The sequence below is a fragment of the Propithecus coquereli genome, unplaced genomic scaffold (assembly GCF_000956105.1).
Source record: "Propithecus coquereli isolate 6110/MARCELLA unplaced genomic scaffold, Pcoq_1.0 Scaffold316, whole genome shotgun sequence".
Lineage (NCBI taxonomy): Eukaryota > Metazoa > Chordata > Mammalia > Primates > Indriidae > Propithecus > Propithecus coquereli.
The window spans coordinates 2,131,683-2,146,066 of record NW_012148797.1 but is presented as its reverse complement, the minus strand read 5'-3'; the positions used below and the strand labels follow the sequence as shown (position 1 = coordinate 2,146,066).

The following is a 14,384-nucleotide window of genomic DNA, read 5'->3' as shown; positions in this document are numbered from 1 at the left end:
TTTCTGTGAAACATGACATTGAGAAGCAAGTCTCAAAGTCTAAGTATTGTACCACTTACCCATGCAGTCTGGACCCCAGTGGCCTGGGCAACATTGAGGTTGGAGATATTCCTTCCTACAAATATGGCGGCATCCGGGGAGAGACAGAGAATATGTCCTGACCTCAAAGGTGTACCTTAGAAGGTAAAGAGAGGACATTAACACATGATAAGAGCAATGCAGTTAACTCTAAGAGGTAGGATTGTCCTAGATTTTTTTTTTGGGTCTTTATATCATTAAATAGTATAGACTGAACACATTTGCCTTTCTAGGTAGAATGAAACTTAATTATGAATTATATTTCATTATAAGAAATGGATGGGAAAAAATCAGGAAACAATGAAAATAGGGGGGAAATATCTAAAGTGATATCAGAAGAGAAGTTAGTAGATGAAATAAATGATATTAGACCCTAGGGTCACGCTAGAGGTGGGCCTCAAACTTGTCAGTGAGTGTCCTAGCAGTCACTGCAAGAAGGGAAAGGCCATGAGTTACATGGTGCACAGGATCTGTGGATTTAAAACAAACCTATTGCTCAGGATTAGCATATTTACTGCAGATACTGTAGATGTAGAAATTTCTGTGGCGGAGGTGGTGTAATGTAGTAAGCAATATTCACCACAATATCCTACTAGGAGATATAATGATCACTTCCTTGTAACAGTTTCTAGTACTGGCTGAGGTACAGTTCTGGAATAGCAATTCTGTGGAGGCTAAACTCCATTGTCTATGTACAGGGATCTCTGTGGCCGTGGCTTATTCCAGGATTAGACTATAGTGCATCTAGAGACAATCCTCCATGAATATTGTTTTTTTCAAATGGGCTGTTGTTAAGACTAGTGTGATGGTGAGTTCGAGGTTGTCCTCCCAAACCAGTCCCTGAAATGTACGATTAACAGCAGAGCCACGTGCTTTATGGACAGTCATGGTGGGAATAGAGCTGAGGATTTTTTTTTTTTTGAAATGTTGAGAATACTGGTATTGACATCTGTCTCTTCACAAAGAGGGGTAGAGGGAGAGCCCAAGGGCAGAACCAAACATCCCCTCAGGAACTAATTTTATAAAGACATACAAGTGGCCAATAAGTGTGTAAAAATGTGCTCAACATCACTAATCATCAGGGGAAGGCAAATCAAAACCATAATGAGATATCACCTCATATTTATTAGGATCACTATCATAAAAAACAAACAAACAAAAGACCACTCTTGGTGAGGATGTAGAGAAAAGGAAATCCCTGTGCAAATCCCTGTTGATAGGAATGTAAATGGGTGTAGCCACTATGGAAAACAGTATGGAGGTTCTTCAAAAAATTAAAAATAAAACTACCATATGATCTATCAATCCTACTTTTGGATATATATCAAAAAAAATTGAAATTGGAATCTCAAAGAAATATTTGCACTCCCGTGTTCATTGCGGCATTATTCACAATAGCCAAGACATGGAAGCAACCTAAACACCCACTGGTGGATAAATGGCTGAAGAAAATGTGGCACGCACATACAATGAAATGTTATTCATTGCCTTTGCAAAGAAGGAAATCTTGCAATTTGTGACAATGTGGATGAACCTGGAGGACACTGTGCTAAGAGAAATAAGCTAGACACAGAAGGACATACACTGTATGATCCCACTTATGTAAGGAATCTAAATACTCAAACTCATAGCAGCAGCGAGTAGAAAGGTGGTTGTCAAGGATTGGAAGGATGGGAAATAGGAAAGTATTGGTCAAGGGTACAAAGTGTATATTTTATGTAAGATGAAAACGTCCTAGAGATTTACTGTATAGCATAATGCCTATAGTAAAGAATAATGTAATATATGCTTAAAAATTTGCTAGGAGGCTGGATCTTATGTTAAGTATTGTTTCTTTAAAATAAAACTATCCTTTTTAGAAACACGGTCTTGCTCTGTTACCCACCCTGGAGGGCAGTGGCATGATCATAGCTCACTGCAGCCTTGAACTCTTGGGCTCAGATGATCCTCCTACCTCAGTCTCCTGAGTAGCTGGGACTACAGGTGCACATCATCATGCCTGGATAATTTTTGAATTATTATTATTTTTTTGTAGAGACAGGGTCTTGCTATGTTGCCCAGGCTGGTCTCGAACTCCTGGCCCAGAGCAATCCTTCTGCCTCAGCTTCCCAAAGTGTTGGGATTATAGGCATGAACCACTGTGCCCAGCCAAGTGGTCTTATCACACACGAAAAAGAGGGAAGGAGGAAACTTTTGGAGAGAATGGATAATGGATTGTGATGACGGTTTCATGGGTATATACTTATCTTCAAACTCATCAAGTTGTATACATTAAATATATACAGCTTTTTGCATGTCAATCATACCTCAATAAAGTGGTTTAAAAAAAAAAAACCCAAAACATAAAACAAAACCAAAGAACCGATCTGAGTTTGCTCTAGCAGAGATGAATGACAGATCAAAGTCTTCAATTCTAAAATAGAGCATGAATGCAAAAATTCTATCGTGTATGTGTGTTGGGGGTGGAAGGGATATAACCAAGTGCCTATCTTGGCCTTGAACAAAAAAGTAGCCAGTATAAAAAAGTTCCCAGTGAAGTAGCCATATAATTTTAACTTTTAACCCTAAATCTTTCTGATATTATTCTAATGCAAATTGAAATGGGTTGCAAATGTGTGCCTACTTGGGTCATTGAGTGTTCACTGCTGCATATGTTTACTAATTTTAGGCCAGTTAATGCTGGGAAACTTTTACTAAAGATGATGACTGGGGTTTTATAATAGAATATAGTGTGGTCACATTAAGCAAATGTGAATTTAAAATATTATGATAGAACAGTGTTAAGGTTTCATTTTATTTCAAGATAAAAAATAATACTAACCCTTCATCCCCGGATTAAAAACAAACTCATTGAGTACTGTCTAATTTCTAAATTAGTAGACTGACTAAATACAAAATTACATTTGCAGTTGAACTTTGTGGCTGCTTCCATTAGCTGGTGAGCAGAACTGTTTGTCATCCTTTGCCAGGATTAGCCTTGAATTACAAGAGTTTTGAATCCTAAGAGGTCTTTAAGAATACAAAGTTACATAAAATGCAATCAAGCTGTAATTCATTTGTCCTCCTTCTTTGGGTTCTAATTACTATCAGGATTGACGGCTAGTTAGTGAGATGACTACCAGACCTGAGACTTAACATGTTCAAGACTACAACCTTTTCCAAATGAAACAAACCCCAGATTTTCAAAGTAAAGATGGGCAAGATAAAGGGAGAATGTTTATGTGCAATGCAATGTAGTCAATTTTGTATTAAAATGTGAATCGATAATAATATATGATTTAGACTCAAGTTCATAAATTGTGAGTTACCTAAGTTTGGGCCTGTTGTCTTAGAGCAAGAGAAAAGCCATGGAAACACTTTGCAGTTTTTGAGATAGGGAGTTTCAGTTTGGATTCACAATTACTCAAGTTACAAGATTGGAGCACACTTGTTTTCTCATGAGTACCTGCAATCTCGAACCCCTACAGAGCCATTGGTAATCTTGGTGTAACCGTCTGGGCACTTGACTTCAAAGTTGAGCGAGCAGGATCGGCACTGGGTCCTAATTGTTAGAAGAGACTTCTTATCGCATCTTTTTGCCTGTGCAAACATAAAAGAGAACACCAATTCCTGTTAACAGAGCCTTGCAAAATATCTAGCTTGGCCGATCTTCTCCATTGGCTTCAATTCGGTGGAATGTCTGGGATGGCAGTGAGGTTGATTGGTCATGACTGGCTTGCTGTTTTCAGCCTTATCTTGACAGAGTGTTGGAATCAGCAAGTAATGTCTGCATGGCTGTGGGTTGGGGAAGGGGCATTGTTTGTACCACACGTTTGCCATCCCTGATCTGGAGTCTGGAGTCCAGCAAGGTAAGGTAATGTCATATGTGTCATTGCACACACATATCCAAATGGGAAACCTGAAATATCTTGCAGAATACCTATTCAAATGGAAAACTGATAAAGCGGGTTATTCAAGGTCAATTGGCTATAGATCACCAGGTCTCAAGGATATTCTTCCATCATTGATTCCACAGGAGTAGCTGCTCTGGGGCCAGCATATTGCTAAATGCTGTGGGGATGCAGTTCCTATACCAAAGGTTTTTGCAATCTTTAGATTACAATCCAGCTAGAAGGTGGGCTCTAGGAGGGCAACGATCTTTTTCTGTTTTGTCCATGCTGTACCCTAAATCCCTAGAATAGTGTCTTACATATAATAGTTCTTCAGTGAATATTTGTTGATTAATGAATGAATTGGGGAAATCAGACAGACACACTAGAAACAGTTATTTAGCAACATAAGGTGGCAGAGAATTAACTGCTAAAATAAACGATCCAGACCAAATTTGGCCCTGTCTTTAGGAAATCCATCTGGGAGGCTGACCTTTTCTTAAGTTTCCTTGATCTCCCCATCAAACTCAAGATGAAGCAATCCTGTATAAGGAAGAGAGACTGAACTTGGGGGTCAAAAGACCTAAATGTGAAGTCAAGCTCTAGATCTTGCTAAGTGTACAATCTTGAGTGAATGCCTTACCCTGTAAAGGAAAGATATTAATAGCCACTCTCGAAGTTTGAGACCTTAAATGACATAACAGGTGCAAATTTCCTGCCACAATGTCTGGACTGTCATGGGTGGTAAATGCGAGTTCCTGTAACTCTTCTCCACCCCCCACTCTGCTTTGCCTGTTGTCTTTCCTGACTGGCATATTCTCTCCCCTCCCCCGGGCCACCCAAACCACATCCTTCAGGGCCATGTTTAAGACCACCTCTTCCACAAAACCACACTCATCTCTTGTCCTTTTCTCAACTTCTGTGGCTGGTTCTGTGGATCACATTTCGTTGGTCTTTGCTGTCCATTTAGAAACCCCTTGACGGGGAAGATCATGTCTCCAACTTCTGTGTGATCCCACAGCTCATGGGCCCAGTGCCAGGTTAGGTGTGTGGAAATGAAATATGTAAAGTCTGCATAGGAAGAAACTTTACATTTGCAGAACAATTTGTGGTTATGCACACTTCCAAAGGCATTATCTTATGTGATCTTCACCACTCTAAAGATAACTAGGACAGATATCACCTTCCTCACTTTAGTGGGAAGAAAATAGAGGTGAGGATGTTGCAGTGACTTGCCCAAGGTCTCCCTCTAAGTTACCAGTCTTGTTATTCCTTGATTAGCCCTTTAGCTTCTATGCACCTGAGTGGTAAATAGAAAAGCGAAATCTCTGTTTTTACTGGTAGCTTTCATTTGGTGATCATTATGAACCAAAATAGCACTGGAATGTTCTTTGTGGTCTAATCACAAAACCCATACTTAGATACAGTTTGAATTAACCTCCTTTAATTGTCATGTCACCTCTACATTTTTTTAAAGCAGGCTTTTCTTTACGTTAGAGTTTCCCATTTGGATAAGTTTGTGGGGTTACGTAACTTTGTCTTTTCTTTCTTAGTGGGCCGGATTTAAAACTCCCTTCTTAAGAAATCCCTTGACCTTCAAATTTCCCTTTTCAAATGGAAAGACTCATGCTACCTCTTTTACAATATTTACAAATTTATCCCCTCTGAAAAGTAAATTCAACTTTAAGCACCGCTCAAGACCTGATTTCTGCACTAATGTAAGCACTTGGTGATGATGGTGATGATAATTACTACCATTTGTGGAACACTGTCAGGGGAGAAACCGAAACTTGGAGAGAGATTAAATAACTTGCTCAGAGTCGAACACCTAGTAAGCCGTGGAGCACCATGACTGATCCTCAGAAATATGTGTTAAACAGACAAATGAAAGCCACATTTCAAATTCACCCCTACCGGTCCTCAGAGCTGCAACGTTTAACCACAAGGCCATCTTCTCATGTTTTCATGAAAGCATCATCAGAGTACAGCCAACTGGAATCAAATTGGTGTTGATAAAAACTTGCCTAGCCCAGGTGCAGAATCATGTTTAAGATTTACTCTTAATAGATCAGAAAACATATATTGTGAAATACATTTTAAATAAATCACCCCAGATTAGGGCTCACTGATAGTTGGCCTCACTCTGTGGCAATAACTTGTGTGCATTTGCTTGAGAGTTCAACATGCTGACATACTTCACCAAGGCTACTGATAAGACTGCCCTCGGTACTTTCACCACAGGTCTGCGGAAGCCAGAAGGGATGAATTTTGTAAATATTTCCGATGCTTGTAATTTTAGTGATAGATCATCCACCCTGGAACTCCGTACACCCATCTTTCCACAACCCCTAGTTATTTTCTCCAGTCAGAAAGATGGGATGATAGATATTCACAATAATGAGACTATTAAAACAAACAAAAAACAGGATACCAAAGTTTGTAATGGAAAGAGGAATGTCAGCACTAAAATGAGAGATCCCAACTGGTGTTTTAGCACAGGAATAGAAACAACTGGGCCAGCACCCCTTCGGAAAGATGCTTCATCACCATTAGAATCTCCACGAGTTTTCTCTTTATTTTATAAAGTCCAGAGAGTACTTTTTACCCATGACAGTATAGGCAAACAAAAGGCTTTTGATCACATAATGAAAATTAACCAATTAAAAATATGAAAGTCTCATCTTACCTGCCTTGTAGTTTCAGCTGGGGAGCAGAAATTTTGTACAACCAAGCCAAGAAAAAAAATTATGAAATGTTGTAGCATGATGAGGAAATATATGCTCCTTCTCTGGGCCAGGCACCTGTCAGGATGGTTTAGGTATTTTAACTTAGTTTGATGAACTCGACTCCCAGTGAATTCTTTCTCATTTCAGTGTTTACTTTGAAATCCTTTCCTTTTCTTGGATTGAACCAGAAGAAAGGTGAAACCGGCCTCTAGATAGGAAAAAATGTCAAATCCAGGGGTCTTGGTGAAATCGGCCACGCTAAATGGTATATAAATATCCTGGCCGAATGACAGGATATCCTGAAGGGGCTCAGGCAGAGGCCTGGCCTGGAATTTCTGTGCCTGTGAAAGTCCCGGAACAGTTCCTGCCTCCCCGTGCTGCTGCGCCCCCGCCTCTGGTGCACCGACCTGCCAAGGCTTCCACAACCACGCCGTGGAACACCGCAGGCCTCTCTGTCCAAACGCAAAGGTCCAGGCTTGCCGTTGAGCCGTGTTTGTGGGAGTGCCCTTAAGTGGGCATGAGCCCAGGTGTGGAGAGGGGGATGCTGCAGAAACCTGGGTCCCTGCCTTTGAGGAGGGGGTAGCTTTACCCTGGGCAGTTGGCAAACTCTACTGCAAAGAAATGTCTCCTTGCAGTCGCCAACAGTTGTGTTTTCGACTCACTCTTTCTTTTCTCCCATGTCACTCCAGTAGCAAGTGACTGAGACCGTAGGTCTAATCTTACCTTTAAGGTCTGGACCTTTTGCCACCTGTTCAGGGAAGCCCTCCTGTCCTGTCCTGCCCTTGCACATGACCCTGCAGAGCCTCTCAGAGTTTTGCACACAATGCCATGAAAGCCCAGTCTCATCTATCGCAATTCACCTGTCTCCCACGCCCAGTTGTGAATTCCTCCAGGGCAGGGGCATAACCTTCATCTTTTCTGTACCCCTTGAAGCCTAGCGCAGAGACCTGTACTTGAAGATAATAAAAATAATTAATAATATTAGCTAACACTTTTTGAAAACTTAATACATGCCGGTCACTATTCCAGACCTCTCCATGGATTTACTTGTTTCATTCTCACAGCTCTTGGTGAAACAGGATTATTCTCTTCATTTTAAAGATGAGGAGACTGAGGCAGAGAGGTTAAGCAACTTACCCAAGGTCCCACAGCTAGTGGGTGGTTAATCCAGTATTCAAAACGTGTGGCTCCAGAGCTGGTGCCACCAACCACTACCCTCTACTGCCAAAACCAATAAATATTTGATGAATAAATAAATAGTAGGTGGTGTTTCAGTGCAATTGGAAACCCTGATGGGAAGGTTGCAGACCCAGCACCAGGAAGGATAAAGTCTGGGTATGTCCACCAGACAGGACACATCTCATGACACTGAATTAACTGGGAGACTCATGCAGCACAGATGCTAGTTTTGGTTAAATCATCCTTTTTTGTCTACAAAGAATCTCTCATCCTCATTCAACCTTTGAAACAACATTATATTGACCAGTAATCTAGGGAAACTTTTCCAACACAGACAGGCCCCTTGGCGGCTAGTTTAGAGGTCTAAATGGGCAGTTAAGGAAGTCCTCATAATCCCTTGGCTGAGCGTTAGAATCCTGCGGGAGCTTTAAAAAAAAAATCCTATCACTTGGCCCTACTCCAGAACGATCAAATCAGAACTCCTGGGAGTGGGGCGCAGGAGTATTTTTCAAAGATTCCTGGGCGATTTTACTTGCATCCAACTGCTGTTTGAGGAGAAAATAATTACTGTATGAAGCCAATGAGATTTTGAAGTTTGTCAGTTACAGTAGGTGTGTTACCTTAAATAATGCACCAGGGAAATAAGATGGACGCTTCGTTCTGATTCTTTTCTTTCTGACAGACATAGACAAATATCTGGTGCTCGGAATGGGCTAGATTCCAGGTGAAATAATAAAACGAACCCACACTAGCACTTCCCAAATAGTGTTTCACCAAACACTACTTAGTTCTGGGAGATGCTGTAGGAGTATCAGGGAAGAATTCTAACATCAGATGATTTGAGAAACCTTGTCTCTGATGTCCCTTTCTCATGGATTGATCATACTCGTTAGCCCACTAAAGGTTCTGAGAAGTCCTGCAGTAAAACAACATAACAAGATAAAACCCAAACACTTTAACTTCGCTTAAGGCAGGATTTCCCAAACTTTTGAGACCAAGGGATACTTTCTCTTTTTGCAAATTCATATTGACAACCTCCAGATCTTGTGTTCAATTAGTCTCTCTTAGGGAAATGCTGCCTTAGACTTCAGCAGGTAGACTATTTTATTTTTAAATTGCCAGGAAGTAGAAGTTAGCCTGCTAGTGGCCACAGTCTAGGACCTGCGCATAGGGTTTATCAATCAGTTTCATTAAAAAATAATAAATCAACAAAACCTATAACTCACATGGTGTTGTTCAGAAATTGTCTGAATAGTTGTATTAATTAATTTTCTTTTTGTTAGGCTCTTTTGATTGCTATGAACAGAGATTCTTCAAGTTATTCTTCAAGGTAATCCCTACCACCCCGCAACTGACAAGCAAAGAGCTGAGAATGATGCCTAGTACACAGTGGATGCTCAGTCACTCTTGACCATAACTATGCAGTTAAATATGCAAATATACGCAACAGCTACACAAATCTCTACTCTTGGCCAGTTGTAGCTCCGAAGTGGGTGTGGATTTCCCCTCTCCTGGATTGTCCCAGTTCTGCAGATCTGTGTGTCCCTTACTGGGCAAAATGTCACTTTCTTTATTGTGGTCCACATTCCTTTTTGCAAATTGTTGCAATCCCTGTCTCTATTCGTTCAAAGTGGTTTTTGATCAGTAATATTTCACAGGCAGCTTGCCCCCCGACTCCCCACATCCCCTCTGTGCCGTGGACAGTCACTCAGGACCCGGGGATGGCTTTTCTCTTTCCAAGCCTGCTGTTTGCTCTCACTGCTTGCTTCTTGTGTCTTCCTGGATCGATACTCACTTCCTTTCCCCTGCGATCTGTCCTCAGCGGTGGCAGTGTGAGAGCTTTTAGTTTCCTCTTGGGTGGGAGGAGTAATTCCTGATTGGAATCTGAAGAGACTTTTCCCACGTCGGAAAAGGAAAACAAAAAGTGGGGGGAAGGTTGTAAACTTCCTGGGGAGCACTGTGGAGCAACCTCCGTGGCTGTAGGATTCTGACTGTTAGTGTTGAAGTGTTCCTTTCTCTATGCCATGCTTGCTACTGAATTTTTAGTCCTTGGTCACTTTAAGTAATAAAACATTTTGTGTGCGCTTTGAGTAGGACTCAAGAAAGGGGACTCATCACCTTTGTCATCATCATCATCATCGTTATAGTAAACTCACATATGGCTTTCATCATGTGCCAGACACTCTTCTAATCTTTAATTCATTTACTATTTTCAATAAGCCTAATTGAATCTTTTTATTGACTTAATAAAGTTAAATATTTATTTAAATTTAAATTATTGAATTTAACTTATTGAATCTTCACTGTAAGCCTAATGCATAAGTATTGCCATCATTCTCATTTTGGAGACGAGAAGACTGAAGCAGAAAGAGGATGAGTAACTTCTCTGTGGTCACGAAGCTGGTAAGTGATGGGCAGACAATTGGATCTAGGCAGTGTGGATTCACTGAGCCATCCACTTGACTTGCTTTGGTCCTCTGTGAATCTTGAGCAAGGTCTTCTTGGACCTTGTGAGATGGCCAAGAGGGTTAGAGTTTATTCTTATGAAGGAGAATAAGTCTTAACTGTCCACTTAGGGATTGTTATCTTTTGCTTTGCAGGGGGAAAAAAAAGCCCAGAAATTGGGAATCTGAGGCTAATTTTTCTGATTAAAATTTATTTATTTTCATTCTTTCAGCAGCTTTTACTAAACTGAAGAAGAAGAAGATCTCAGAATAGTAACAAGGTATTGATCTTTCTTGAACATCTAGCTAGAAAATTGAAAAAGTTGCTTTACATGGTTTTAACAGATCCAACAGCTCCTAGAGTTTTTCCAAAAGAAAGTGGTGCTTTGGGAAGTGACAATTTTATAATAGAAGAGGTAACAAGAGCCAGTCCCTGAAAACATTCAGCAGGAGAAATCAGTGGGAGTTATTTGGACATGCCTCCCTGGATGCCTCCATAACTAACGTGGTCCTTGATAAAATTTAGATTCTGGTCAAGGTGGAGCAAACAGAACTAACAAAATAAGCTTTCAACATCTCATTTCATGATTTCAAGTAGTTTAAAAAATAGTTTTCCAGGAGGAGAGATTTTTCTGCCCTGGCTTGTGGATTTTTCCCTGAGTAGGCACTTTCAGTGGAATCCAATTTTATTATACAAATAGCTTGGTGTTAAATTCAGCCGGACATCCTTTTTTTCTACTCATTGGGCAGAATTCTTGGCACCTGAAACATCTTGGCCAGTGTACAGAATATTTTTCTTCTCTCCTTTACATCGTATTGTGATATCGAGATAATCCAATGGCTATTTATATTCCAAATACAGACATTGTTAAAAAAGAATTCACATTCTTCTTCTTCTTTTAAAATACATTTTTTGTACTGATTTTATGAGCAATATTGCATTTATTTTTTTCTTTGCCTTTCTCCCTTCCTTGGTTTGGGTAGTAATATCTTGTATTTTTTTAGACCAAAGGACTTAACAAGCTAAACAGAGAGTAGTCTGTGGTTTCTTTTTAATGATGCTTTGAAATAACATTTGTTTAAAAGTCTTCAAGTGAAAATTTAAGATTTCATTTGGCCTGATTTATGTAGGTAGCTATGTTCAATGTACACCTTGACTTTGATTGTGTAGATATAGGTCATGTCAAACAGGATGATTTTTTTTTTGTTGGTTGTTATCACACTGTAAATTTTACTTATACACTTATTCGCTCAACGAACATTTATGGAATGCCAGACATTATGCTGGGCTCTGAGGACTAGCGGTAGATAAAAGCCTTGTGCATTTTAGCTTCCAGATACTTTTGTACATATTATATCACCTAAATATTATTACAACTCTGTGAAACAGTCTGGGCAAGGAGTATTTTACCTTGATTTAGCAGCTGTAAAGATTGAGGCATAAAGGAACTGAGTGGTTTATTCAGGATCAATAAGTTAATATGTGGTTGAACTAGTAATAGATGCCAGGTAATCTCACTCTAGTCCTGTGCTGAGCCCGTTGTGGCAGACCACCTTTCTGATACCTGGTGCTGATGCTAACACGTGGATTACCTGTGGTTCATTGAATTCAGTCATTAAAAGGCTTCCCTGAACTGGCTGCTCCTTGTGGTCACACTAAGATGTGGCCACAGCCACAGAAGTTCTGAAGAGTGAGTTCAGAGGAGACTGCAGTTGAGTCACAAAACCACAGGCACACTGGGACCAGAACGGAAAGTGTTGGGTCACCAATTCTCAATGGTCCATTATGTGGACTACTGGACCTGTCATCCCTGGCACAGACTAACATGCACAAATTGGATCACTCGAGGCTTCCTGTTCTATGTGAAAGGACTTAGCTGTGCTCTAGAAGCTGGTCTGACACCAGCTCTGCAGAACACGCAGTAAAGCTCACACCTGCCAGGTTCGCCTCTACCTAGTGATTTGCCAAGGTCTGCAATGCTCTTCCCCTGAGTAGACCTCGTTTCCTTCAAGCCCTGTTCAAGTTCACCTGCTCAGTGACACCTGTCCAGACTCCTCTACTGAAAACCCCAACAGGCACCCTTCCCTCCCTCCACCCCCAAGGCTCCAGCTTCCCATGTCCTGATCTTTTTTATTCCCCTGGGCACGTATCACTTTCTAAGTCACCATATAATTAGCTTGTTCATTACGTTTATTGTTGTCTGTCTCCCTAATTAGAACCTATGCTCATTGAGGGCAGGGATCTTCATGTGTTTAGTTAACTGATATGTCTCAGGTACCTGCTTGAGACATAGTAGCACCCACCCTCAATCATTGCAACAAATAACTCACTCCCGGAAGTGAAAATTTCCCAGCTGCGCAGATAAACAGATTATACAATTCAGGTAAAATATTAGTACTACTATCCTCAAAAAGCATTTATTAAAACATATGCTTCTTTTTTCTTTCAATTACCCGAGCCCCTTACAAAATCAATTCTTGCTGCTCATGATGCCACTCAGCTTTGCGGCAGCACCCTCCTCTAAAGGCAGCATTCTAAAATATCCTTGTTTCTTGGTGAATTTTTTTCACATCTTAGTCTATTGGATTATTATTTTGATATCTGGGAAATCAAACTCTTGTAACTTGTATTAAACACTTTTCTATTTCTTACAAATGAAATTATATTCACCCACAAAGTCCCTCTTACCTTACCATACATGGTGTGTGTTGGTTCAATACTCTCCGTTGCCATGATGGGTCTGTCTCCAGTTCTGTCCCGAACCACTGAGCCTGACCTTAAGCAAATCCCTTAGCCTCAATGCTAAAATAAGGAGGTTGGATGATATAACGTTCATTCTGCCCTTCCACATTTACAGGATTGTAAACTATTCTTTTTGTCCTTTTTAATGGTAAGGGGATCTCTCCTCCTGCAAATTTCTTTGAGCCTTGAGCATTTTTGTGGTTGGTTTGAATGCTGGGTGCACCCTTGAGGAATATATCTGTTATTTTCTCTCTCAAGTAATCAGAAATTCTTTCAATTCCTCAAACTTACTTTCTTAAAGAAAACATAGAAATATTTTAGAATTTTGAGGCAGAAACAGTAGTGGGGATATATTTAAGATTTATTGTCTTGATGGTATTTTGCCCAAACTATTTCATTAAGCTGCATAGGCAGGTATCAAGTTGAGCCATATGAAAGAGTCATTCTGTTAGATCAAGGAAGGACTAATAATGGCAACTTCATATGGTTTACTCAGACATACACCTGTTTATCCCTATCTATGATTAGAAAATATTCCAAGATTTTTTTTTTTTTGGAGACAGGGTCTCACTCTGGTGTCCTGGCTAGAGTGCAATGGCACGATCATAGCTCACTGCAACTGCAAACTCTTGAGCTCAAGTGATCCTCCTGCCTCACTCTCCCAAGTAGCTGGGACTACAGGTGCACGCCACCATGTCTAGCTAATTTTTTTATTATTATTTTTTGTAGAGATGGGGGTCTTGCTATGCTGCTCAGGGTGGTCTCGAACTCCTGGCTTCAAGTTATCCTCCCACTTTGGCCTCCCAAAGTGCTGGGATTATGTGAGCTACCACACCTGGCCCTAAACTTTTAGTCTTCATAGAGAGGCACTCTTTTAGTCCATTACCATTTCTCAGGGACTGAATTTTTTAGGAGGGTTATTACTGTGAGAATCAGATACCAGCGCTCAAGAGACTGTCAGTTCTGATTGAAATGTTTATGTCTCTAGGTAGAATGTGCATAGGGGCCAAGCTGCCGCCTCTCTGCATTGCTTCCCACCCTGCGGCGAGGGCCGAATGAGCCAGTGAATAAATGTCCATGCCTTCACCCGGCCCTGCCACCCTCTCTGGTTCCTCTGCCTCGTGCTTCAGGAGGATAAATAAATGCACTCGGTTGTTATTAGGAACTGATGGGGCAGTGGGGTTTCCTGCACACTCATCAGATCCCGGCCCTGAGAGCAGTGAGCTCTCCAAGCAGGGGATGTGTCCAAACACGTGTATCCCTCCCCTCGTGGCCCTTTCCTTTTCCTTTGTTAGATTAAATCTTTCCATGCAGCAAACTTTCTTTTTTGGTGATTATTGTTTTT

At 40.7% G+C, this 14,384-nt stretch overlaps 1 protein-coding gene across 1 annotated transcript in view; it reads right to left on the bottom strand.

Moving 5' to 3' along the window:
• The window catches only part of STAB2 (stabilin 2), a 168,907-nt gene extending 162,033 nt beyond the window's left edge, over window positions 1-6,874 (bottom strand). The window contains exons 1-3 of the mRNA XM_012650245.1: window positions 6,634-6,874; window positions 3,524-3,657; window positions 60-175 (exon numbers count right to left, since the gene is read on the bottom strand). Of these exons, the coding sequence (XP_012505699.1) occupies window positions 60-175; window positions 3,524-3,657; window positions 6,634-6,711 (328 nt within the window). The 5' untranslated portion in view covers window positions 6,712-6,874. The remainder of the gene's footprint in view (window positions 1-59; window positions 176-3,523; window positions 3,658-6,633) is intronic.
• Between the last annotated feature and the right edge of the window lie 7,510 nt (window positions 6,875-14,384).